The sequence below is a fragment of the Esox lucius genome, chromosome 23 (assembly GCF_011004845.1).
Source record: "Esox lucius isolate fEsoLuc1 chromosome 23, fEsoLuc1.pri, whole genome shotgun sequence".
Taxonomy (NCBI): Eukaryota; Metazoa; Chordata; class Actinopteri; order Esociformes; family Esocidae; genus Esox; species Esox lucius.
The window spans coordinates 638,578-663,038 of record NC_047591.1 but is presented as its reverse complement, the minus strand read 5'-3'; the positions used below and the strand labels follow the sequence as shown (position 1 = coordinate 663,038).

General features: G+C 42.2%; 1 protein-coding gene across 8 annotated transcripts in view; it reads left to right on the top strand.

Annotated features, from left to right (window-relative positions):
• Window positions 1–1,095: 1,095 nt before the first annotated feature.
• Window positions 1,096–24,461, top strand: part of tspan12 (tetraspanin 12) — a 30,178-nt gene continuing 6,812 nt past the window's right edge. For 2 of the 8 annotated variants that reach the window (XM_013131786.3, XM_013131787.3), the window contains exons 1-7: window positions 1,405–1,737; window positions 1,942–2,024; window positions 2,526–2,608; window positions 3,057–3,192; window positions 9,938–10,003; window positions 17,336–17,443; window positions 23,442–23,585. In XM_013131786.3, the coding sequence (XP_012987240.1) occupies window positions 1,662–1,737; window positions 1,942–2,024; window positions 2,526–2,608; window positions 3,057–3,192; window positions 9,938–10,003; window positions 17,336–17,443; window positions 23,442–23,585 (696 nt within the window). In that variant the 5' untranslated portion in view covers window positions 1,405–1,661. The other 6 variants (XM_010868261.3, XM_010868259.3, XM_010868260.3 and 3 more) reach the window with 6 other exon arrangements.

Below are 24,461 nucleotides of genomic sequence, written 5' to 3'. Positions count from 1 at the left end.
ATACCATCATGGCCATCTCCATCTTTCAATTGTCTCATTAATTCTCCTCCTGTAATAAACATAAATAAGTACTACAGGTAAGTGCTCTACAGTGTCCCATTCGTTACCATGGTATTTGACATTCAGAACAGATTTTAGAATGCCCCCTACGAAACTCCAATCCCTCTTCCAGCAACACCTTGGCTCCTATCTAGGGAGAGACCAGGACCAACCCAATTTAGCTTAAGAGCCAACAGTTGGATACAGTTTGCTATTGCACTCTTATCCAGAGTGACTTCACATTCATTAATTATTTCATACATTACCTTTTGGTTGCAGGTCAGATGCAAAGCTATATACTGCCCCATTTCCATATAAGCGCCTTGATTCACTCTGATTCACTGTCTCACCACCTTGAATAGCATTTTACTTTCCCCATTTTAATAAACCAGGCTATTCTATTTTCCTCAGTATTTCTCAAACTCTATTGCAAGCTCCAATTACCCATCCATCCCAAGCATCAAACAGTCCCACTGTCCCCTCAACTTCACATATCTCTTTGTCTCAATCGGATTGGCACACTAAAGACCCCCCAGGAAAGTCTATGTTGTGATGTAATTTCTCTAAACCTACTGATCTCAGCATTATGGCAAAAACAAACACTAGTAATGTGTACAAAATATTAGCCTAAAAGTCGAGAAGGACAGAGATGTATGGTCCAATAATTCATTTTACTACCTAATATATATAATTAAGATGAGTGAGGTATGCTCAGTGTTTCAAACTAAATCATTTACTGTGATTCATTCTTCTTAATGGCTCCTCTTCACAGTTACTGTACTGCTTGTAATTACATTTATATGTGGATAATAGATACAACAAGTTATTTTAAACCCTGTAACTGACCTGTTAAGTAATCGAGTATAACCGAATAGGAATAGAATAACAACGCACATCTATTAGAGAGTGGTACAGTTATAATGCTCCACAGCATCATTATTACTTTCTTCCCGTCCTACATTTCCCCCAGGCCTAGACAATGAGACCTTTTAACCTATGTCTGCAATCTCAAGGAGGCGGGAATCTGTCCGCATTCCATCCTCCCCCCGAAGACCCACAGCCCTGCTGTTGCCGCTACTGCATCGCAATTAGGCGAAGCGCTATAGGACCCCGCGGACCGCCCTCTCTAGATGACAGTGAACAACAAGTTGAGTTTAGTTTTGGGCCACTCTGCGTGTACGAGTTGAATTGACAGGGCTATATTGACTCTACGTCGAACTTTACCATATATATATATTACATATATATGTATAAATCTTAGTCGTACCGCAAAAGGAATTCTTTTTCTGGAGGGATTTATTTTTTCGAGAGTGTCAGCGTGCGCAACAGAAGATTAATGTATGACAACTTTGCCACAGTAGGCTATGCTATTTTTTTATTTTAAGTTTAGTCGGGAGTTAAATGATTGATATGAATAGATAATCTTAATTTTCCACAATATCCAATATAATAAGTTGTCTGACTATAATGTTCTGGATATGTTTTCAGTTCTTAGTCTTGCTAAGTGAGTGATGATTGATGTAGATATGTCAGTACTGCTGAGCGCTCATCCGCACACTTCATCATTCTTGGAGCGGGGAAAGTAAGAAGCCACCTGTCGTTAATGCTTTCTGGAACGTCCCATGAATATAGGCTACAGGGGCTGCTTAAACAAGACATTGGAAAGACGCGCAGGAGACAATGAGCCATGTGAAACTGGTAGGTAGTTTGAACTTTTTTGTTACCAGTTTGTATGAACTGTTTTTGTTAACTGTTTTGTTTGAACTGTTTTGTTACATGTTCTCTTTTAATATGATACATTATCCTAATGTAATGGATTCCTATTCCTTTCACTGTATTTTTAGTGAAGTATGTTGCTATGGTGGCGTGGGTTAAGATGTGGAGTCCTCTCTTGGCCACCAGTTGTTGCTGCTCTCAGAATGGCTCGCGAAGACGCAGTGAGGTGCCTGCGCTGCCTGCTCTACGCTCTCAATTTACTCTTCTGGGTAAGAAGCAGAGACCCCGGAGCAGGTGGTCGGCTGGGTAGGGCCCATGCTCACATTACACACCGATGGCATGCCAACTTCATACCCCACCCCTTTCCTCTGCCTCCACCCCATCATGAAACTCCAAAACATACATTACATTATAGGAAACAAATGTGCAATTGTGCATCCCAAGTATACACCCCATGTTTGGTGTTCTACTCCATTCTATTTGTGGGCATAACCATTGATAATTGCATGTTCATGCAGTCAGAGGTTGTTGTCTAGTGGCTTATGAAACTGTCACACATATAAAATTGCCCCATAGGTAACATTTACTTGCCATACCAAATTCCTTCGTAATAATTTCTGTTACATTGTTTTCAGTTATATATTATTGAAATAACATATTTTCAATGGAAGCCTGTAGGCCTAAAACATTAAATTGTTATCAGAATTTCTGTGGGTAATGTTTGTGTGTCTCTCTCTGCATTTGGGTGTTTTTATGTGTTCTGCTACCAGCTCATGTCAATATGTGTCCTGGGGGTAGCTGCTTGGATCAGGGACTACTTGAATATTGTGCTCACTTTGACAGCCCACACCAGGTAAGCATAATTTCGTGTTGGCACATATCAATTTTGGCACTGGGAGGGACAAAAGGGATAGGGAGATTGAGCACTGTGAAAACATAGAAGGAGAACAGAAAGAGAGTAGGAGCTCTTGGATTGATATCACACTAGCCTATAATTTTACATAACCTTTTTTATTCCATTTTGTTACCAACTATGATTGTTCACAGATTACTGTGTCATCTTCACTTAACTGCTGCAGTAGAAGAGATTCACATTCCTACAGAGTGCAATCACGATTTACTGGTAGCTGCATATTCATAATAATATAACAAGCCATACAAGGAGAACAAGGAGAGAAGAGGGAGGGGAGAAACAAAAGAAGGATAGATAGAGCGATAAACAAAGTCGGCCAAGTTGCACTCAGAAATGAGACCCTCCCCCCTCCCTTTCTTACGCTCCTCTCTTTTTCACTCTTTTTTAGGCTTGAGGAGGCAGCAGTTCTCACTTATTCCCCTGCTGTCCATCCAGTCATCATCGCTGTGTGTTGTTTTCTAATCATCGTGGCTATGGTGGGGTACTGCGGCACACTGAAATGCAATCTTCTCCTCCTGTCTTGGGTACGTGTCTGAATGAAATGAACATGTGGGTGTCAGTGTGTACATATGTGTGTACAGGGAAATGGGCATATTTGGTTTAGTTGGAGAATCTGGTTGCTGTATGTAGATATCTATAAGGTTTTACATTTGTCACATTTTAGTCTAGATTAATCTCTTATCCAGAAGAGCAACTCCTATCTAGAGTGACATTAGTTATTACATAAATTTAGATCCTATACTTTAACATTTGTCAATTGGAAGTATGGTGGCTATGATGGTATGAGGCCAGATTGGACATTTAGCTAGGACACTAGGGTTAACACCCTTGTTCTTACAATAAGTTCAGTGGGATGTTTAGTGACCACACAGAGTTAGAACATCCATTTAAAGTCATATCTGACTGATAGCACCCTATGTGGTGCAATGTTCCCTTCTCTGCCAGGGGCATTGTGATTTGATATTTAGACTAGATTGATGAGTGCCTCCAATGAACTCCAACAACATTTCCAGCAGCATATGACCTCCCACTGAGCAACTGCAGGACTAATGCTGCTTAGCTTCTATAGCTTTTAGTGTTAGTGAGACATTTATAAGACCTTCAAGTATACAAACACGCACAAGCGCACACGGAGACCCAGAGACACACAGTAGCCCTCAATTCCTGACCTTTCTCCCTGTGCTATTGTTTCCATCATTTGTAACAGCCTGATGTCCTCAGCATCTCACTAAAGCTGAATTATCATGTCCTCATAAAGCCTGGAAAAGGCCCATAAATTCCCCAGACAGCCACACAGTCGCGTAGTTGTACCATTCACACCCCAGCGGGTAACGTGACTCAAATTCACCCTTGGTTTTACAGCCGTTACTCATCCAATGCAGCGCCAGCATGGCCATTCATCATCCCATAAGTGTGTGGCTCCACGGCTTGTGTTAGCAACACCCCCCAACCCCCTTCTTGCAGTGCTGCGTTCAGAGCGAGGAGCGCGCCTGGTGCGGGTGTGTAGTGGCATGGCGATTCCCCGGATAAGCACAGCTGTAAAACTATTCACTGCCCGCTGCTGTCCAAGCCTACCTGAGTAATGGTACCCTGGGTACTGATGGATGGCCAGAGAGAAGAAGAGGGAGGAGATAGAGAGGTGGAGGAGAGAGAGAAAGAGAGGAACAGATATGAGTGTGATTAACTCAAGTACTCACCACTAACAGTTTTGTACATTATGCAAAGTAAAAAGAGCAGGATTAATTCAGGTGAAAATAGTTAGAAACAATAATGGGAGTTTAAGATTGAGGATGTTAGAGGTAGACAGTAACCCAAAAAAGGCAATTTCCATCCAAGCTGTCCCATACAAGGATCGTCTCTTCAGTGGTCGCAATGTGTGTCCTATGGAGCACACGCTTTAATCATTTTGCAGACACTTTTATCCAGAGCCCTTTATAAGCATTCAGTCAAGTGCTTGGTCAAGGGCACAGCAACAAAGTTTATTATACCTTATACGCTCTGGGATTAAATCAGCAATATATTGTTACTGGCCCAATGCCCTTGACCACTAGTCTCTCTGCTGCACCCACTATTTATGTTACTATCATATCTTTACATTGATAAGAAATCATAGCATCACAGTGTACTATTTACTTTGACCAATTCAACCATACCTATTATAAGTCTAACAACCCACAGTACAGTACATGATTAACCTAATGGTATTCCTTTGAGAGTGAAAGGGCAGAGGAAAAGGTGGGATAGTGTCTGCATTATTGCTCCATCTCTCATTTGTAGCATTGGGGCAGAGGACCTGGGACTTATTTCTTGTTTCTGATTGTTCCTCACCAAAGTTTCCATATTCAACTTCTCCCCTGTCCCTCCACAGGACTTAATTCACCCCTCTCTCCTTGTAACTCTGCCCTGGCATTCTTGTATTTCACTGATGCTCCATGGAGACAATATTATCTCAGTTGAGCAGGACAATGGTTAACACCACTCAACCCATCTCCGCCCACTGTGTTGAGGTGGCTGAAAGGGGCTAGTGGTGCTTGGGTTACCAATGCAACCATTCACCTGCCGCTATTTCACTTTCACAGGAATATTACTCTCCTGTTTAATGGTTTAAAATTGACCTAGATGTTGTTTCTTTAGGTAAAGTAAGGTTTAGAATCACTGTTCTACAAACTGCACTTCTATAAAATTATTAATAATGAAGTGTTGCATAGCTACACCTCTTACTGCACAGTCAACACCCCCACTCCCAACACACAAGCACAACCACAAAGGGATTGATTTATTGAGGATAGTACTACACAAAATGTATAAACAATTGTACCAAAAAAACATGGGCCTAGAATTAGATGGTCATCAATAATAGCGTCCTTTTTAATTGCACTGAGGGTGTATTGGGATGGGTGATTTTGTTTACATGCATGTAGTGGAGTATTGTGGGCTAGTATGGATATAGTATGTTAGGGACGAATGGAGGTTTAAAGTTGCAGCCTCCGAGATGCTTTGAAAGGTCGCTTAAAAATAGTTTCTCCTTACGTAAAGACAACAAGCAAATCCCTCTTAGCCTAAACTTATACACCCGCCTCCCACACCCTCTCTGTCGTTTTTCCACCTGTCCACCTTCCTTCTTTCTCGATCCCCTAGTCTCCTCTCTTGTCCTTGTGTTCATGTTCATTAAGTATGAGTGGGGGAAATATGCCTGTTTATACAGGAGGAAATGCAAGCTTGAAGTCCCTGACCTTCCAATACTCAAACAATATATTTATTTTATAAATCTTGTCTGTGCGTGTGTGTCTGTGTATGTGTGTGTACACCAGAGATGGGGACAAGTCACACATGGTCAAGTCCAAGCAAGTCTCAAGTCTTAACCATCAAGTCTCAACCATCAAGTCTCGAGTCAAGTCTCAAGTCACAGTTCAGATAAATCAAGCAATTCAAGTCAAGCGTTCACCCTAAGCAAGTCAAGTCGAGTCCTTATAAGTTTCAAGTCAAGTCAAGTCACAGTACTAAAGAGATGAACATACACACACACTGTCCTCTGTTTCTGACGTGCGCTCAGTGCGAAGCTCGATTTCAAAATCAAATATTGTTCTCCTCCGCGGTACAATTTTTTGGGGGGACGAAGCGGAGGGATCTTGAATCAGCCTGAAGGGGTTGTATTCGCTATAACAGCCGCCTCGCTATACCTTATCCCGTTTATTACATGGCTACCTACCAAATAAATCTATAATTTGACACAAAATATTGATTTCAAAAGGAATTTATTGATTTAAAAACGATTGTATTGCTTCCTCTAAAGAAAATAGTCCGTTCCGTCTCTGGTTAGAATCCTGCTGCGTCCATAGCAACGCGCTGTTTTTCATGGCAACAGTCTGTTATCAAGAAATAACACGCATTCCGCACTGGAATTCAGCCAATCCATGTAATAAGGGCTAATAATAACAACCTTATAAACTAATTATTGTGACTGAAAAACTGCCTAATATGTAATTACGCTGTCATTATTCTTGTCTGTATGAGTAAAAAAAAAAACCTCTTCGAAATGTTTAGGTGCTAGTAATCACATCGGCGCCTCCATGTTAGCCTTTCATGCAGTAAAGTTAACTGTTATGGTGTAAGCACAATGCTTTTTAGTTTCCACACGCAGTCCACAAACACTTGAAAATGCCCACATTTAATACAGACATTATAGCCTACGTGTTATATACATGCCCGCTCATTTTAAGATGCCCATCAACATTAAAATTCAGGCTATGCCACTGTTATAGTCAAATTCCCTTACATCTATTTATCAGACGTATTCAGTAATGATAATGGTCACATTTCTAACAAGAAAAAAACAAACATAATATGCAACCAAGGCCAAATTATGACAAACAAAAGATTAATTAATTACATTAGTAACTTAATCGTTATAGATCTTAGTGAAACTGAATATAAAGAGATTACTTTCTTACCTTTCCTTTTGGTTCTTAAAATAACGAATGAAATTTGACGTTGTTGCATATTTTGCATCTGGCAAATCTTTTTTTATTCACACGGTCCAGTTCAAAGTCCTTGTATCCAAACGATACTATATGTGGAGCTCGACTAACGTTACTGTCTGCCATGTTTGGCGCGGTTTGAATTGTGCAGCGTTAAAGGCACGTTCAAGTCATGTGACTCGAGTCCCCCACCTCTGGTGTACACAGGTACAGTATAAATATTCTTGTGGAAACCAAAAATCCCTGCAAAAATAATAAAACATTGTAGGGACATTTTACCTATGGTTTCATTTTCACTAACAATATTGACATTGTCTTTGTTTCAGATAATAATTTTACAGGCTGGTTGCATTGGTGCCCGACATTCGCAATGCTAACAATTACTAGAAACCTATGAATTTAATATTTTTTGTAATTATTGTGTTATACACATGAACATTTCACAACTAATTAGGTTAATTGGCAACAGGTCAATAACATGGTTGGGCATAAAAAGAGCATCCCAGAGAGGATGTCTTTCAGAAGTAAAGATGGGGAGCGGTTCACCACTCTATGAAAGACTGCTCAAGCAAATTTAAGAATAACTTTTCTCAATGTACAACTGCAAAGAGTTTGGGGATCTCATCATCTATGGTACACCATATCATTAAAAGATTCATAGAATCCAGAGAAATCTCTGTATGCAAGGGACAAGGCCCGAAAACCAGTATTGGATGGCCGTGATCTTTGGGTCCTCAGGTGGCACTGCATTAAAAACAGACACGATTCTGAAGTGTTCCTGCATGGGCAGGAACACTTCCGAAAACCATTGTGTGTGAACACAGTTTGTCATGTTCCAGAAATACCGCTGTGTTCTCTGGGCCTAAGCTCACTTAAGATGAACTGAGGCAAAGTGGAAAACTGTAATTGAAATTATTTTTAGGAGTAATGGACGCCCCTCTCCTCTGGGCTAAAAAGGAAAGGGATCATCTGGCTTGTTATCATTGCACAGTTCAAAAGCCAACCTCCGTGATGGTATGGGGTGCACTAGAGCACATGCCATGGGTGACTTGCACATCTGTTAAGGCACCATTAATGCAGAACAATATATACAGGTTTTGGAGCAACATATGCTGCCATCCAGACAGTGCCAGACAGGCCATGCTTATTTCAGCAAGACAGTGCCAAATTACATTCTGCACGTATTACAACAGCATGGCTCCATAGTAGAAGAGTTTTTTTTTTTTAAACGTATTGTCCCAACTTATTTCTAACGTGTTGCTGGCATGAAATGGACATATAGTTTTCCAAAAACAATAGAATTTCTGTAGTTAAACGTTTGATATGATTTGCACATCATTGCATTCTGTTATTATTTGCATTTGACACATCGTCCCATCTTTTTGGAAACGGTTGTTATTTGACACATCAAAGCTTATTTCACACATGAGATGCCATGTTTTTGACATGCAAAGACCAAAATGCATTCTGTTACAGCTCTGTGTCACTTACCTGCTGCAGCATTATGAAAGGCAGCCCATCAGTCATGGCTAGAATGGATACATCACCTATATTTCCTCAAGCTAACTGAGCTAACTGCAAAAAAAAAGCTGATGGATGCAAACTAAGTAACCCCCCGCAAAAAAAATCATACAATGTCAGATAAGTTGCAAGGTGTTATGCCATCCACTCCTAATTTATTAGGCTGTTTTGTTGATGGTCATGTTTGAACCGGTCCATTCAAGCAACATACAGGTAGAGAGGCTACTGTAGTTAGCTGCTATACAATGTCAGCTTGTGCTTGGGGCAACCAGGGGGAGACTGTGCTATTTGTTTAGCTTGATAAGTTTGTATATATTATCTCTTCAGCAGCTGAATGGCTCTCGCTGCTGTACTACATTGCTAGCATTCACAATATGGCATGCGTCAGCTGTGGGTTGACAGAAAGTGAATGATGGGTAGACAAACAAGCAAAAGAACATGGAGTTGTATTTGTACTATGAATTGGTACTGAGGCTCAAAAGAAAATGTATTAACACAGACAAAGAAATCAATGGCATTCCACATCTTAAATTAATAACACACATTAACTATGACAGCCCTAGTTAAGAGTAAAATCTACAGCACATTTGGGTTTATGGTTAATTGTTTTAGGGTTAGGTTTTTAAGATTTAGATTTTGTTTAGTGGTTAGGGAAAACAACTGTAAATGGGTTCAGGCTCCAGAAGGATACCAAATGTGTTTGTGTGTGTATCTAAGAGTGCTTTTTTCTTGAAAACATAATGACTGTCATTTTGTAAGAACAGCAATAGTTCAAGCCAGAAGAGGTCAAGGGAAGGGTTGTTCTTCTTTCAACAGTGACGTATATTTGTGTGTGTTTTGGTATGTAAGTGAAGGAATGGGTTAGAGGTGGGTACAAAGGGTGAAAAGTTCACACTCCTACTTGCATGATAGATAGTTCCAAAGAGGAGTAGACAAGGGAAAGGTTTTATGTGTTTGGGTTGTGTGCGTTTGTATTTGTGTGAGAGTGTGACTGGATTTGTTCACAGCCGTGTATGTCTCTGCTTCTGTGTGTTGTTTGGGTCTGGTCTGCTCTAAATGGATTGCAGCACTAAAAAAGGCAAAGCAGATCCATCTGTTTGACTCTTATATTTACACTTTCTAAACAAACAGGCTGTCAGACATACCCATCCCACTGACATGCCCCTAAAAGAACGTCTAAAAGAACGACATTACTCTTTATAAGACCTGTGTGTGCACGTCGTTGTTTACATCTAAGTTTGAAAATAATTGTCTGCGTTGTACTTCACAGTACTTTGGCAGTCTGTTGGTGATCTTCTGTGTGGAGTTAGCCAGTGGTGTCTGGACATATGATGAGGTAAGTGCATCACTGCTTTTCTACATGTTGTGTATTTATGCTTTAGATATGCTGCAGTTCTCTGTACTACATCTCTGTGCTCCAGCTCTACGTATGGTGGCTGTACTTATAGACCTATGTATGTATGTTCTGTACTGTGCTATGAATAGACATGAATATGTCAGTTATGTCCGGCTCTGCTCAGCTCTCGTGTTTCTGTTTCCTGTGGTTGCCCAATAAGCAAAATGGCCAGTGCAGGCCACAGGTCAAAGAACACTAGGAAAATGAACTGATTTCAACAACCAAAAAATTCCAACTAAAAGAAACATTCACCATTCTCACAAAGTGTGCTTAGGAAACTTCTGTTGGCCCAAAGCAGAAATAAAATAGATATAGTGTATTGCGGTGGCCCCCAGCCTCTGCTCTGGGTGTGGGGGTCTGTGCTATGAAAACAATGGGTTGGGCTCTCAATTACAATGGGCTGTCCCCTACAGGGCTGCCCCTCCCCTGGTCCAAGGGATTATCTCTCCGTAATGAAAGAGCCCACAGTGGCTTTGATGTCCCGTCACAGCAGGTGGAACTCTGACTGCACAGGTGTGTGTGTGTGTATTTGTGTGCGTTTGTGTATATTTGTATGTAAGCAGCAGTGTGTCCTACCTTTGAGTCTACCCTGCCACCTCCCACTCCCAGCCTTCTTATCAGAACCCTGTTAGAGCAGAAGGTCCCAAGCTCACACATCTGGCCCAAGGGTCTTTTGGGGTAACCTGGGTCATGTGTTGTGCTTATCACCACTTGATTTATAGACATGCGGAGAGGGATGAAGTGTGAAGCGGAAAGGGAGGAGAGAGTGGCCCCAGGGTGTGTTTTGGGGGACTGTTTTGTTGGAGAGGTGTGGGGAGGGGGATAACTAATGCAGACTAAGTGTGTCAGAATGAGGGTACCCTGAACAGCACTGGTCTGGGTTCTTATTGCCCTGACAGGGTAATTGTTTAGACAACAAATTGTTGCCAACTTCAGCAATGACAGGCTGGAATGTTGGAGCCCCAGGCCTAGTATACACTTAGAGAATCATAAGCTTGTTTGAAATATTGAGTATGGAGAGAGGATTACACTATAAAACAAGTTGGGTGAGAGAGGATTTGGAGGTAAATACACACCACTGTGTGTTGCTGCAATATGGTTTTCGGGCATTCTGTTGAGTGCCTTTGCAGAAAGTCCCACCGATTTTGGTAATCAGTACAATTTTGTACTGAAGAAACTCTATAAAAAGACATAGTTTATTCAAATATTGTGAAAATTGTGCCAGTGGAGTTTGAAATAGTGTAGATATACAAGATATACAGTAAGATATGTCAGCACTACCATGTGGTTAATATTTATTATTCATTAATATATTTTTTATTAGGGGGGAAACAACCCCTACACCACACATACACAGTCATAACCCATAAAAAGCAAACAGGTTAATAAATTAAAATTCTAAAATACTTGTTTTTGCATTTGCATTTGTTTATCATGAGCTGAACTCTAAGATCAAAGACTTTCTCTATGTACTCAAATATTGTTCACAAATCTGTCCAAATCTGTTTTAGTGAGCACTTCTCCTTTGCAGAGATAACCCATCCAGCTCACAGGTGTGGCATATCATGATGCTGATTAGATTTCCTGCCTGTTGGGCCCTGTCTGGGGCCTCCTCCGGGTAGGGCCACAGTGTTGCCAGATCCCCCCTGTCTCAGTCCCAAGATCTTACGCTGCTATACTATTGTCCTGGGGGATTGGGTCAGTTCTCCTTTCCCACTAAGTTCTCCTTCTCCACTATAAATCGTTGTTGATATGAGGAATGCATTTTCTGAATTTTCCCAGTCTCCTCCCGTTTTAAACTTTAGGAGGACATGAGGTCCTGGTCCACACCTGCGGGGTACCAGGTTTGGGGGGCCCGTTGCTGTCCCTGTCCTTGTCCATCTGATCATACTTCTGACCTATTCTAAATTTAAATAGTCTCTAAGCTAGAAATAAATAAGGCTAGAACATGTCCACGTAGTCCAATATGGGTTTCCAGTCTCTCTAAGAGAAGGGAGTGATCAATAGTGTCAAAAGCAGCACTAAGATCAAGAAGCAACAGGACGGAAGCGGAACCTTTGACTAAGGCCATTAGAAGGTCATTTGTTACCTTCATGAGTGCAGTACATTTTTCTAAGATTTTTGAGAGGAACGGGAGGTTCGATATTGGCCTATATTTGTTTAATATGTCGGGATCCAGATTAGATTTTTTTTAGAAGAGGCTTACTTTCCGCTATTTTTAGTGAGTTTGGTATACATCCGGAGTAAAGGGAGCAATTTATTATGTTCAGCATTGGCTGACCTAGCACAGAAAATAGCTCCTTAAGTAATTTTGTTGGAATCGGGTCTAGCTGAGAGTTTGTGGGTTTAGAACTCATTACAAATTTAGACATTTTTAGGACAACTGAGATTTTGAGGACCATAACTATTTAAGGAGGAGTCAGTTATTTGTTTTATAATGATGATGATCATTTTATCAAAGTAGTTAATGTATTCATTACAACAAAAGTGAAGACCCACTTCACTTGCTAAGCGTTGCTTTTTTGTTAACTTTGCAACTGTATCAAAGATACATTTTGGATTGTTTTTGTTCACCTCAATCAGGTTGGAGAAATAAGCTGATCGAGCAGACGTGAGTGTTTTTCGGTATTATAGTGTACTGTCTATCCAGGCTAGTCTGAATACTTCCAACTTGGGGGAGCGCCACTTTCGCTCCAATTTTCTGGAGGCTTGCCTAAGTGTTCTAGTATTGTCTGTGTACCAGGGAGCAAGTTTCTTTTGTTTTTAGTGGTGCAACTGTGTCTAATGTATTTCGCAGTGTTGAGTTTAGATCCTCGATTTGATCGTTTACAGATTTATTTACTCTGTCGTTAATGAGCGAACTTGTAAGAATATCAAGGAATTTATTTTTAGTCCGAGAATTTATAGTACGGAATTTTGAAACTCATTGTTTGCGGAGCAAGTGTATTTCTTGTTTTAACGGTAAATGTAATTAGACAGTGATCCGATAATCCAGGATTTTGGGGGGAAATTATTAGATCCTCAATATCTATTTCTCGTGACAGGACAAAATCTAAGGTGTGATTGTGGCAATGTGTTGGACCTGAGACATGTTGGATAAAACCCATTGAGTCAATTATGGCTTCAAAGGCTTTTTGAAGAGGATCATTGGACTTTTCCAAATGAATATTGAAATCGCCAAAAACTAGAATACTATCTGCCATGACTACAAGGTTAGATAAGAATTCTGGAAACTCATTGAGGAACATTGTGTATGGCCCGGGGGGCCTGTAAATAGTAGATATGTAAAACGATTTATCGGCCTGGTTAACTTTCATTAGTAAAACTTCAAAAGAATGAAACTCAGTGATATGTTTGAGAGTAAGTTTATATTTACTGTCATAAATATTAGCAACACCCCCTCCTTTTCGGGATGCACGAGGGATATGATCACTAGTATAACCAGGAGGAGAGGCCTCATTTAAGGCAATTAATTCATTAGGCTTTAGCCACGTTTCACATAAACCAATAACATCTAGTTTATGATCAGAGATTAATTAATTTACTGGAACTGCCTTTGAAGCAAGGGATCTAACATTTAGGAGTCCCATTTTGAGATGCGAGGTGATACAGTCATTTTTATTTTTATTTGTGACCGAGGTGGAGGAAGGCTTTATCTTAATAAGGTTGTTTTTGTAAGCACTACCTTGTTTAACTTTTCTCAGCCTGGAACCAGTCACAGTGGCAATAGGTAAAGCTGTACTAACTACTCTGGCTATGCTATCGACAGACTCCACTTTGCTAGCAGGTTGGCTAACAGCCTGCGGCCTGACCTTCACCCTATCTCATGGTGAGGCTATAGGAGTGAGACTCCTGTCAATGTTCCTAGATAAAAGAAGAGCACCACTCTAGCTAGGATGGAGTCCGTCGCTCCTCAGCAGATCAGGCCTGGCCCTATTTCTGGGAGAGTCCCAAAAAGAGAGCCAGTTATCTACAAACTCTACCTCCTGCAACGGGCAGAACTCTGTTTTCAGCCAGCTATTGAGTTGCGCAAGTCTGCTGTCACCACCCCTAGCTGGGAGGGGGCCAGAGACAATTACTCGATGCCGACACATCTTTCTAGCTAGTTTACACACTGATGCTACGTTCTGCTTCGTAACCTCTGACTGTTTCATCCTAACGTTGCTGGTGCCAACGTGAATAACAATTTCTCTGTACTCTCTATACTTGCCAGTTTTAGACTTCGCTAGCACCAACCCCAGATTTGCAGCTACGTCGGTGGCTCTGCCCCCCGGTAAACAGTGTACGATCGCCGGCTGATTTTTTTGTCTAATACTGCGTGTAATGGAATCGCCGATGACTAAAGTATTTAGTTTTTCAAGGCCACCGGTAGAACATGCCTGCCAATCATTCCCCTCCGAAGACGGTTCGGGCCTTGACTGCGACTCCAGTGGGGAAAACCTGTTGAAAGTCTCAGTTGGATTTAGCAACGATTCAGGTTTAACTGGTCGACGGCATTTCTTCCCAGTGACCAAGAGAAAGTTCTTGCCCGGCTGCAGGAGCTGTGCCGGGGGGCTAACAAGACTATCGTTTCTTCCTGGTGGCACTGACGCAGTTTTTTCTATTTCTACACTAGCATAATCCTTGCCTGACATTTGCGTCAGAAGCCAAGCCTCTAACTCTGCTATCTTTAACTGAAGACGATAGTTCTCCTCCGTGTTGTTGCTACAACAATTACAGTGATAAGGCATTTTAATGATACTTAGCCTCGGGTGTTCAGGGGTGATTAGTTCCGTTAATTATGTCCAAAAAGAGTCCCTGTGTAGTAAAGTTGGGTAAGAGGTCAACAGATAAAAAATATTGCGTTGGTAAAATCTTAAAATATAATTTTGATCAATTAGTTCATATAGAGTAAATTCGAAAAAGTTTGGCAAATAGCCAGGTAAGTAACAGCAGGCAGCATACAGCACATAAACAATCCCACAATGCAGTTCGTCCCACAATGTATTGGAGGGGTCCAGGGGGATCCGAAAACCAGTCTGTATCTGGTGTGACTACCATTTGCCTCACGCAGTGCAACACATCTCTTTCCTATAGAGTTGATCAGGTTGTTGATTGTGGCCTGTGGAATGTTGGTCCACTCCTCTTCAATGGCTGTGCAAAGTTGCTGGATATTGGCAGGACCTGGAACATGCAAGAACTGGGATGTTTTCATCTTACAGGAATTGTGTACAGATCCTTGCAACATGGGGCCGTGCATTATTATGCTGCAACGTGAGGTGATGGTCATGGATGAATGGCACAACAATGGGCCTCAGGATCTCATCACGGTATCTCTGTGCATTCAAAATGCCATCAATAAAATGCACCTGTGTTCGTTGTCCATAACACACGCCTGCCCATACCATAACCCCACCACCACCGTGGGCCACTTGATCCACAACGTTGACATCAGCAAAGCGCTCACCCACACAATCTGCCATCTGCCCTGTACAGTGAAAACCGGGATTCATCCGTGAAGAGAACACCTCTCCAAAGTGCCAGATACCATCAAATGTGAGCATTTGCCAACTCAAGTCTGTTACGACGACGAACTGCAGTCAGGTCGAGACCCCGATGAGGATGACGAGCATGCAGATTAACTTCCCTGAGACGGTTTCTGACAGTTTGTGCAGAAATTCTTTGGTTATGCAAACCGATTGTTGCAGCAGCTGTCCGGTTGGCTGGATTCAGACGATCTTGAAGGTGAAGATGCTGGATGTGGAGGTCCTGGGCATGTGTGGTTACACCTGGTCTGCGGTTGTGAGGCCGGTTGGATGTACCAACAAGTTCTCTGAAACGCCTTTGGAGACGGCTTATGGTAGAGAAATGAACATTCAATTCACGAGCAACAGCTCTGGTGGACATTTCTGCAGTCAGCATGCCAATTGCACGGTTCCTAAACACCTGCAATAACTGTGGCATTGTGCTGTGTGATGGAACTGCACATTTTAGATTTGCCTTTTATTGTGACCTAAGGCACACCTGTGCAATAATCATGCTGTCTAATCAGCATCTTGATATGCCACACCTGTGAGGTGGATGGATTATCTAGGCAAAGAAGTGCACACTAACACAGATTTAGACAGATTTGTGAACAATATTTGAGAGAAATAGAGATAGTCTTAGATCTTTGAGTTCAGCTCATGATAAATGGAGGCAAAAACAAAAGAGTTGCCCCAAAAAAGTTATTTTGTTCAGTGTACATTTCAGGTCACTGTCTTTGTTCAGCACACTATACTTGTGTGTGTATGTACATATTTATGTTGTACTTGCCAGTGTCAAAGTTTAACCAGTCCTCTTCACTGACCACATTTCAGGACACTATTTATTGGTCAGTAACAGACATTTTGTTTTAGATACTAATCTACAACATTAATTGATTGTCCATTTCAGTTGCTTAGCTATTTTGCTTCTAATCAACACTGCTCGATCAACCACAAAGTTTGCCAGCACACACTTGCTGAAAGCAATAGCATTTCCTGGCTTACAACAACTACTAGCCTCATAGCGATGCATGTGAGCGGAGCTGAAAAGACAAGCATCCTACTCACTGCTCATGAAGCGGTCCTTGCATCCTTGAGTACTTTTCTTCTCTGCTAAAACTCATTCTGCTAAAAACTCAGCTCCATATCGCTTCCTTCATCGTTTTTGTTTAAATTCATCATTTTCATAAACACTTATTTTCTGATTATGTAGGCTACAAATGCTGAGCAGAGAATGACCAGAGATCATGGCTAACTGGAAATTGGAGCGTTACAGATGGTCACACCAACATTTTGGAAAACCGTGAAAAAAGGTTCACATGCTCTGCTCCTGGCCCCCCACTCCACTGACATATTCAGCTTAGTGTGTGGGTAGTATGGAAGGTAGAAGTAGTATGCCAGTATAAATATCTGCCACAGTATGTATTTGCCCATATGGTAGGCTAGAGCATGAATTTTGGTGTTAGTTTACCCCAACCAGGATTCTAACTGGCTGCATATCTCACACTAGGCTTTGCTGAGCCACCTGCCTCTTTTGGCTTTCAAAGCACTTTTTGTATACACCCACCAGGATTCACCTGGCTGCAATGATGCAGCTGTGTTGCGAAACAATGAGTTAGAGCACTGTATCACATTTGTATTGCATTTTCTTGCCAATGCCAAATCTCTATCTCAATCACTCCCTACATTTAGTCAAAATCAGGCTTGTGGTGTATTGTTCTTTGCATCTGCTGACTATACTGAATTAAACTCTTGTGTTCTTTCCCAGCCCTCCATTCAGAGGTCAGATATGATCAGTTTAAAGTCCAGGATGCCCAACTATGGTTTGCAGCGTTACCAATGGCTCACATATGCCTGGAACACCTTTCAAACAGAGGTGAGAGGTCACCACCTCACAAACATCCTATATGGGGATGCATTGATAACACTTTTTCATTGTCGATATTAGTGCTATCAGCCAATAGGTAATAGCAATTTATTGGAATACTGTGTTTTATTATGGACAGTGTTTGACTTTGTGCAAGTCAGTCCATTAGACCAATAGTTTTCAAACCTCTCCTCTGCGACCACAGCCAGCCCGGGTATTTGAACTACTCCTGAGCTTGCACACCTGATTTAACTTCTCTACTAATACTCAAGCCCCTTTATTAGTATATGCTGTGCTAGTTCAGGGCTACAGCTAAGATGTGGAACATCTGGGGTTCCCTGAGGGGTGGTTTGAAAACCACTGCATTAAACCATGGTGTCACAGTCCTTATATGTCGGCCCCCAAATGACCACAATAACTGGCAAGGCCTATTTGTAGCCCTTTTAGATCAAAATAGATGGTTGCTGCGTCAACAGTGACAAGAAAAGGATCAGCATTAAACATTAGGCTGAAAATAGTTGAACATTTTAACTTTGACATAGCTTGTTGTAACTATGACAACATGATCAAAGTGGCAGTTGATTAACTTTAAGCACTTTAAGAGATACGTGTAGTCATTACAGACTGCAGTGCAGACATTATTGTGCATGTTGTTGAGTACATACAGCTCCGGAAAAAATTAAGAGACCACTGCACCTTTTTCTTTCCTTTCCAAAAAAGTTGAAAAGGAAGGTTTTGAGTAAGGAACAGAAGGGTTAAAATTAAGAGACCACTACAATATGAACGTTTCTGTATACATACTATACATATATATATATATACACACACATATACAGTGGGGAGAACAAGTATTTGATACACTGCCGGTTTTGCAGGTTTTCCCACTTACAAAGCATGTAGAAGTCTGTATTTTTTATCATAGGTATTCTTTAACGGTGATTGATGGACTCTAAAACAAATTGTATGACTTTTAAGTAATTAATTTGCATTTTATTGCATGACATAAGTATTTGATACATCAGAAAAGAATAACTTAATATTTGGTACAGAAACCTTTGTTTGAAATTACAGAGATCATACGTTTCCTGTAGTTCTTGACCAGGTTTGCACACACTGCAGCAGGGATTTTGGCCCACTCCTCCATACAGACCTTCTCCAGATCCTTCAGGTTTCAGGGCTGTCGCTGGGCAATACGGACTTTCAGCTCCCTCCAAAGATTTTCTATTGGGTTCAGGTTTGGAGACTGGCTAGGCCACTCCAGGACCTTGAGATGCTTCTTATGGAGCCACTCCTTAGTTGCCCTGGCTTTGTTTTTCGGGTCGTTGTCATGCTGGAAGACCCAGCCACGACCCATCTTCAATGCTCTTACTGAGGGAAGGTTGTTGGCCAAGATCTCGTGATACATGGCCCCATCCATCCTCCCCACAATACGGTGCAGTCGTCCTGTCCCCTTTGCAGAAAAGCATCCCCAAAGAATGATGTTTCCACCTCCATGCTTCACGGTTGGGATGGTGTTCTCAGGGTTGTACTCATCCTTCTTCTTCCTCCAAACACAGCGAGTGGAGTTTAGACCAAAAAGCTCTATTTTTGTCTCATCAGACCACATGACCTTCTCCCATTCCTCCTCTGGATCATCCAGATGGTCATTGGCAAACTTCAGACGGGTCTGGACATGTGCTGACTTGAGCAGGGGGACCTTGCGTGCGCTGCAGGATTTTAATCCATGACGGCGTAATGTGTTACTAATGATTTTCTTTGAGACTGTGGTCCCAGCGCTCTTCAGGTCATTGACCAGGTCCTGCTGTGTAGTTCTGGGCTGATCCCTCACCTTCCTCATGATTATTGATGCCCCATGAGGTGAGATCTTGCATGGAGCCCCAGACAGATGGAGATTAACTGTCATCTTGAACTTCTTCCATTTTCTAATAATTGCACCAACAGTTGTTGCCTTCTCACCAAGCTGCTTGCCTATTGTCCTGTAGCCCATCCCAGCCTTGTGCAGGTCTACAATTTTATCCCTGATGTCCGTACACAGCTCTCTGGTCTTGGCCATTGTGGAATGGTTGGAGTCTGTTTGATTGAGTGTGTAACGAGTGTATATATATATATATATATACATACATACATACACACACACACACACACACACACACACACACACACTTTTATTATAATTTTAAAACTTCATTGACTTGAATGGGATTTCTTCAGAATTCTGAAGTTTTCGTGGTTTACACTCCTTTTTGAAAAGTCACACTTGTCGCAAACAATCTACTTTAACACCTTTCTGAACTACTAAAAGAAACATTTTAAAGATCCTGAGCATCCTCACATTCTCAGCTATTATATACAAATAAATATGATTTAGAACAAAACTTACAGCAATTTAAGAAACTAATTTAACAAAACTTTTGACAAATATTCCACTACTTCTGAGCTATTTGAATCAGAAAAGATTATGCACATATCTCTTACCGAACTTGAGATACTGCAACATGAGTAACCATAGCAACAGGATTTTTTCCAACTTTTCTAAAACAGCTCAGATGGAAAGTACTTTCTGAATCAGACTCATTGACATGGAGGGACGTATATGTAGATATACTTCTCAGCTATTTAAATAAGAAATACTTTTGAAAATATCTCTTACTGCCATGCGGTGGCGGAGTGGAGGGAACCAGACGCAGGCAGAGGGCGTTCGAAGTTTATTAACAAACAAAACAAAGGAACGGCAGACAAGAAAACGGCAGTCAATCAATGGCAGAACGTGCAGCAGCAAACTCACACGAAATGGAAACACTCACCAACACGTAACACGACAAGCACCAACAACCGACAAGTGAGGGGGGGCAGAGGAGAAACATTTAAACACATACTGATATGGAATAATTGGGACCTGGTGTGCATGATTGACGATGTGACAACAAACCAGTCCGGGATGTGTTAGTGAATTAATGGAAACCGGGAAAAGCGGGAGATGTCCATCACTACAACGTTACACTTGCCAAACTCGAGCCACTTCAACCAGAGTAACCATAGCAACAGTATGTTTTCCTACTTCTCAAAAATAGCTCCAATGGAAAGTACTTTCTGAACCAGATACACAAACCCGGCTTTACCTAAATGTACCTCTACTTTTCACCTACGAGAATCTGAAAGAATTATGAAAATATCTCTTACTAAACACTAGATATTGGAACCGCAGTAACCATAGCAACCCAATTTTTAGCAGTATTTCCCAAACTACTGCTGTTCAACCCACTTTCCCAACAAGATAGAGAAAAATTACAATTATTTTATATATCCCTCTGCTTATCCCTAGAGCTAGTTTCCGTGTCCGGGGATCGGGTTGTCTAGGCCCCCGCCTTCGACTGCCGCCCGATCCTCTCTGCACTGGCCCCTTATGGTCCCTCCTGTGGGTGGTGAGCCCACGGGAGGGCGGCCCCATGTCGCTCGTTCGGGCTGGGCCCGGCCGGGCCCCATGGGGAAAGGCCCGGCCACCAGGCGCTCGCGAACGAGCCCCAACCCCGGGCCTGGCTCCAGGGTGGGGCCCCGGCTGCGCCATGCCGGGCGACGTCACAGAACACATTATTTTTTTTCTTCATTAAGGGGTTTTTGAACCGCTCTTAGTCTGACCCGTCGCCTAGGACCTGTTTGCCTTGGGAGACCCTACCAGGGGCATATAGCCCCAGACAACATAGCTCCTAGGGTCACTCGGGTACTCAAACCCCTCCACCACGTTAAGGTGGCAGTTCAAGGAGAGGATTTTTTCGTCCAGGCCGTGGAACACTGGACCAGCTCTATACCCTCTACAGGGTGATGGAGGGTTCATGGGAGTTTGCCCAACCAGTCCACATGTGTTTTGTGGATTTGGAGAAGGCATTCGACTGTGTCCCTCGCGGCATCCTGTGGAGAGTGCTTCGGGAATATGGGGTCCTGGGTCCTTTGCTAAGGGCTGTCAGGTCCCTGTACGACCGAAGCAGGAGCTTGGTCCGCATTGCCGGCAGTAAGTCAGACTTGTTCCCTGTGCATGTTGGACTCCGGCAGGGCTGCCCTTTGTCACCGGTTCTGTTCGTAATTTTTATGGACAGAATTTGTAGGCGCAGCCAGGGGCCGGAGGGTGTCAGGTTTGGGGACCACACGATTTCGTCTCTGCTCTTTGCGGATGATGTTGTCGTGTTGGCCCCTTCAAGCCAGGACCTTCAGCATGCACTTGGACGGTTTGCAGCCGAGTGTGAAGCGGTGGGGATGAAAATCAGTACCTCCAAATCCGAGGCCATGGTCCTCAGTCGGAAAAGGGTGGCTTGCCCACTTCAGGTTGGTGGAGAGTGCCTGCCTCAAGTGGAGGAGTTTAAGTATCTAGGGGTCCTGTTCACGAGTGAGGGAAGGATGGAACGGGAGATTGACAGACGGATCGGTGCAGCTTCTGCAGTAATGTGGTCGATGTATCGGTCTGTCGTGGTGAAGAAAGAGCTGAGCCGCAAGGCGAAGCTCTCGATTTACCGGTCAATCTACGTTCCTACTCTCACCTATGGTCATGAGCTTTGGGTCATGACCGAAAGGACAAGATCCCGGATACAGGCGGCCGAAATGAGCTTTCTCCGCAGGGTGGCTGGGCGATCCCTTAGAGATAGGGTGAGAAGCTCGGTCACCCGGGAGGAGCTCAGAGTAGAGCCGCTGCTCCTCCACATCGAGAGGGGTCAGCTGAGGTGGCTTGGGCATCTGTTTCGGATGCCTCCGGAACGCCTTCCTGGGAAGGTGTTCCGGTCCCGTCCCACCGGGAAGAGACCCCGGGGAAGACCTTGGACACGCTGGAGGGACTATGTCTCCCGGCTGGCCTGGGAACGCCTCGGTGTCCCCCCGGAAGAGCTGGAGGAAGTGTCTGGGGAGAGGGAAGTCTGGGCATCCCTGCTTAGACTGCTGCCCCCGCGACCCGGCCCCGGATAAGCGGATGATGATGCTATGCTATGCCTCTGCTTATCAGCTATTTAAATCAGACGAAAATACAAAAATATTTCTAACCAAACTCGAGCTACTTCAACCAGAGTAACCACAGCAACAGGATTTTTCCCCAACTTTTCAAAAACCAATGGAAAGTACTTTCTGAATGAGACACACCAACATGGAGAAACTTAAATATTGATAGAGTTCTCAACTATTAAAATCAAAAATAACTTTATTGCAACCGAAGTAACCATAGCAACTCGATTTTTAGCAATATTTCCCAAACAGCTGCGGTTTAACCCACTTTCCCATCAAGGCAGAGAAAAAGTATTACAATATATAAAATAATTTTAGAATATATAAAGTCCCCCTACAATATGAAAATATTTCTTACCAAACTCCTAAACAGCTGCTGTTTAACCCACTTTCCCAGCAAGATAGACAAAAGATATGTGTTTCCTATATTCCTCTCCTTCTCAGCTATTTAAATCAGAAACAATTACAAAAATCACTTTTAACAAAATTCAGATATTTCAACTGGAGTAACCATACCAACATGATTCTTTGCTACTTTTACACAAACATGGATATCAGCTTTCAAAGACTTCTCATACTCTATAATCATGTGATTGTTTGAAGTTTGCTGTATCAATGTACCAGCCAAAAATTCCTTTAAAAGCATTACTTGTAAAGTTCAAATCTAGTTTACAATTAATTTTTGTTAGAAAAATTAATTGTATATTGCCAAATATATTAAAATAAGAAAAAAGATACTTTTTCAAGGCATGTGTATATGGGGGACTGCAAGTGGATATTAAGAGACTCTTTAAACCTTTTATTTTTTGGGGGAACCTATTTCAACACCAGTGGAAATAGGGTCCCCAAATGTTGTGCACCAGGCAATTATTTTTGAGCCCCATCATCTATCCTGCTGGAGCTGCTGTCCCCGCGACCCAATACCGGATAAGCGAATGAAGAGATGAGATGATCATCTATTCAGAAAGGCTTTTCTTCTTTCTGCAGAAGGCCATCAAAATGTATAACCTTTCACTGTGTTTTTCAGTTTAAATGTTGTGGGGTGATCTACTTCACCGACTGGCTAGAGATGACAGAGATGGAATGGCCACCTGACTCCTGCTGCTCTAATCAGTATCCAGGTTGTGCTCGCCACGCCCACTACCGTGACCTCAGTGATCTTCACCAAGAGGTGAATTAACCCTTCTTGTGCCCTTTCACACCTATTGAGCCTCATTTTCCATCCATAGTTGTGTTCAATTAGGTCCTGCCAGTTCAGTTTCCCCCAAGGACACTTGTGGAACTTCCCACTAACTGAGTGTGTGAGTGAGTGAAGTATTGCCCTTGTTATGTTTTGGCTTGATCTCTGGAGACCGCTTTTGGTGACTGTCACTAATCCAAGAGAAGGGTTAGGATCATTACGGGTGATCAGTACAGTTGTCTGTAGCCTCAAGTGGATTGGCCAATGACACTTTAGAAATAAAACAGATTAAAATAATCAGTCCATTATAATCATGGAGTACAGGCCTAATGTAATTGGACAAGGCTTTTTGAAAATGCACATGATGGAAGAGTTAGCCCCCATTATTTAATAAAAAAGAAAAGGCTAAAATACAAAATGATCTGCCAAAATTAACCCTGTGTTAGAACAGTTGAGTTACTTGACAACATAAATAATCTCGTTTCTAGCAGCTAATCTTTATGTGCATTTCAACTCCTGGTATGCCAGACAGCCAGACAGGGAGAGAGCAATACTAGTTAATTCTTTGAGAAGCAATGACTTTGTAAACCTGTTAGTTTAGAATAGACACAAACAATAACACAGAACAAAGTTTCAAATAGCCTACTTACATTCTAAACAGTGAATATGATTTGATTGAAGTTAGAGTTTTCCATTTATTGTGGTAAATGCAACCTGAATCGAATGGGAGGACTATTTGCAGAATGAAATGACCTGCCTTTTTCAATTGTTGAAGGAAATCCATACAATACAATTAGAGCCAATCCCAGACTTGATAGCAGTGTGCCTTCTGGGGTCTGCGGTTGCCAGATTGTTGAGACAGAGTGC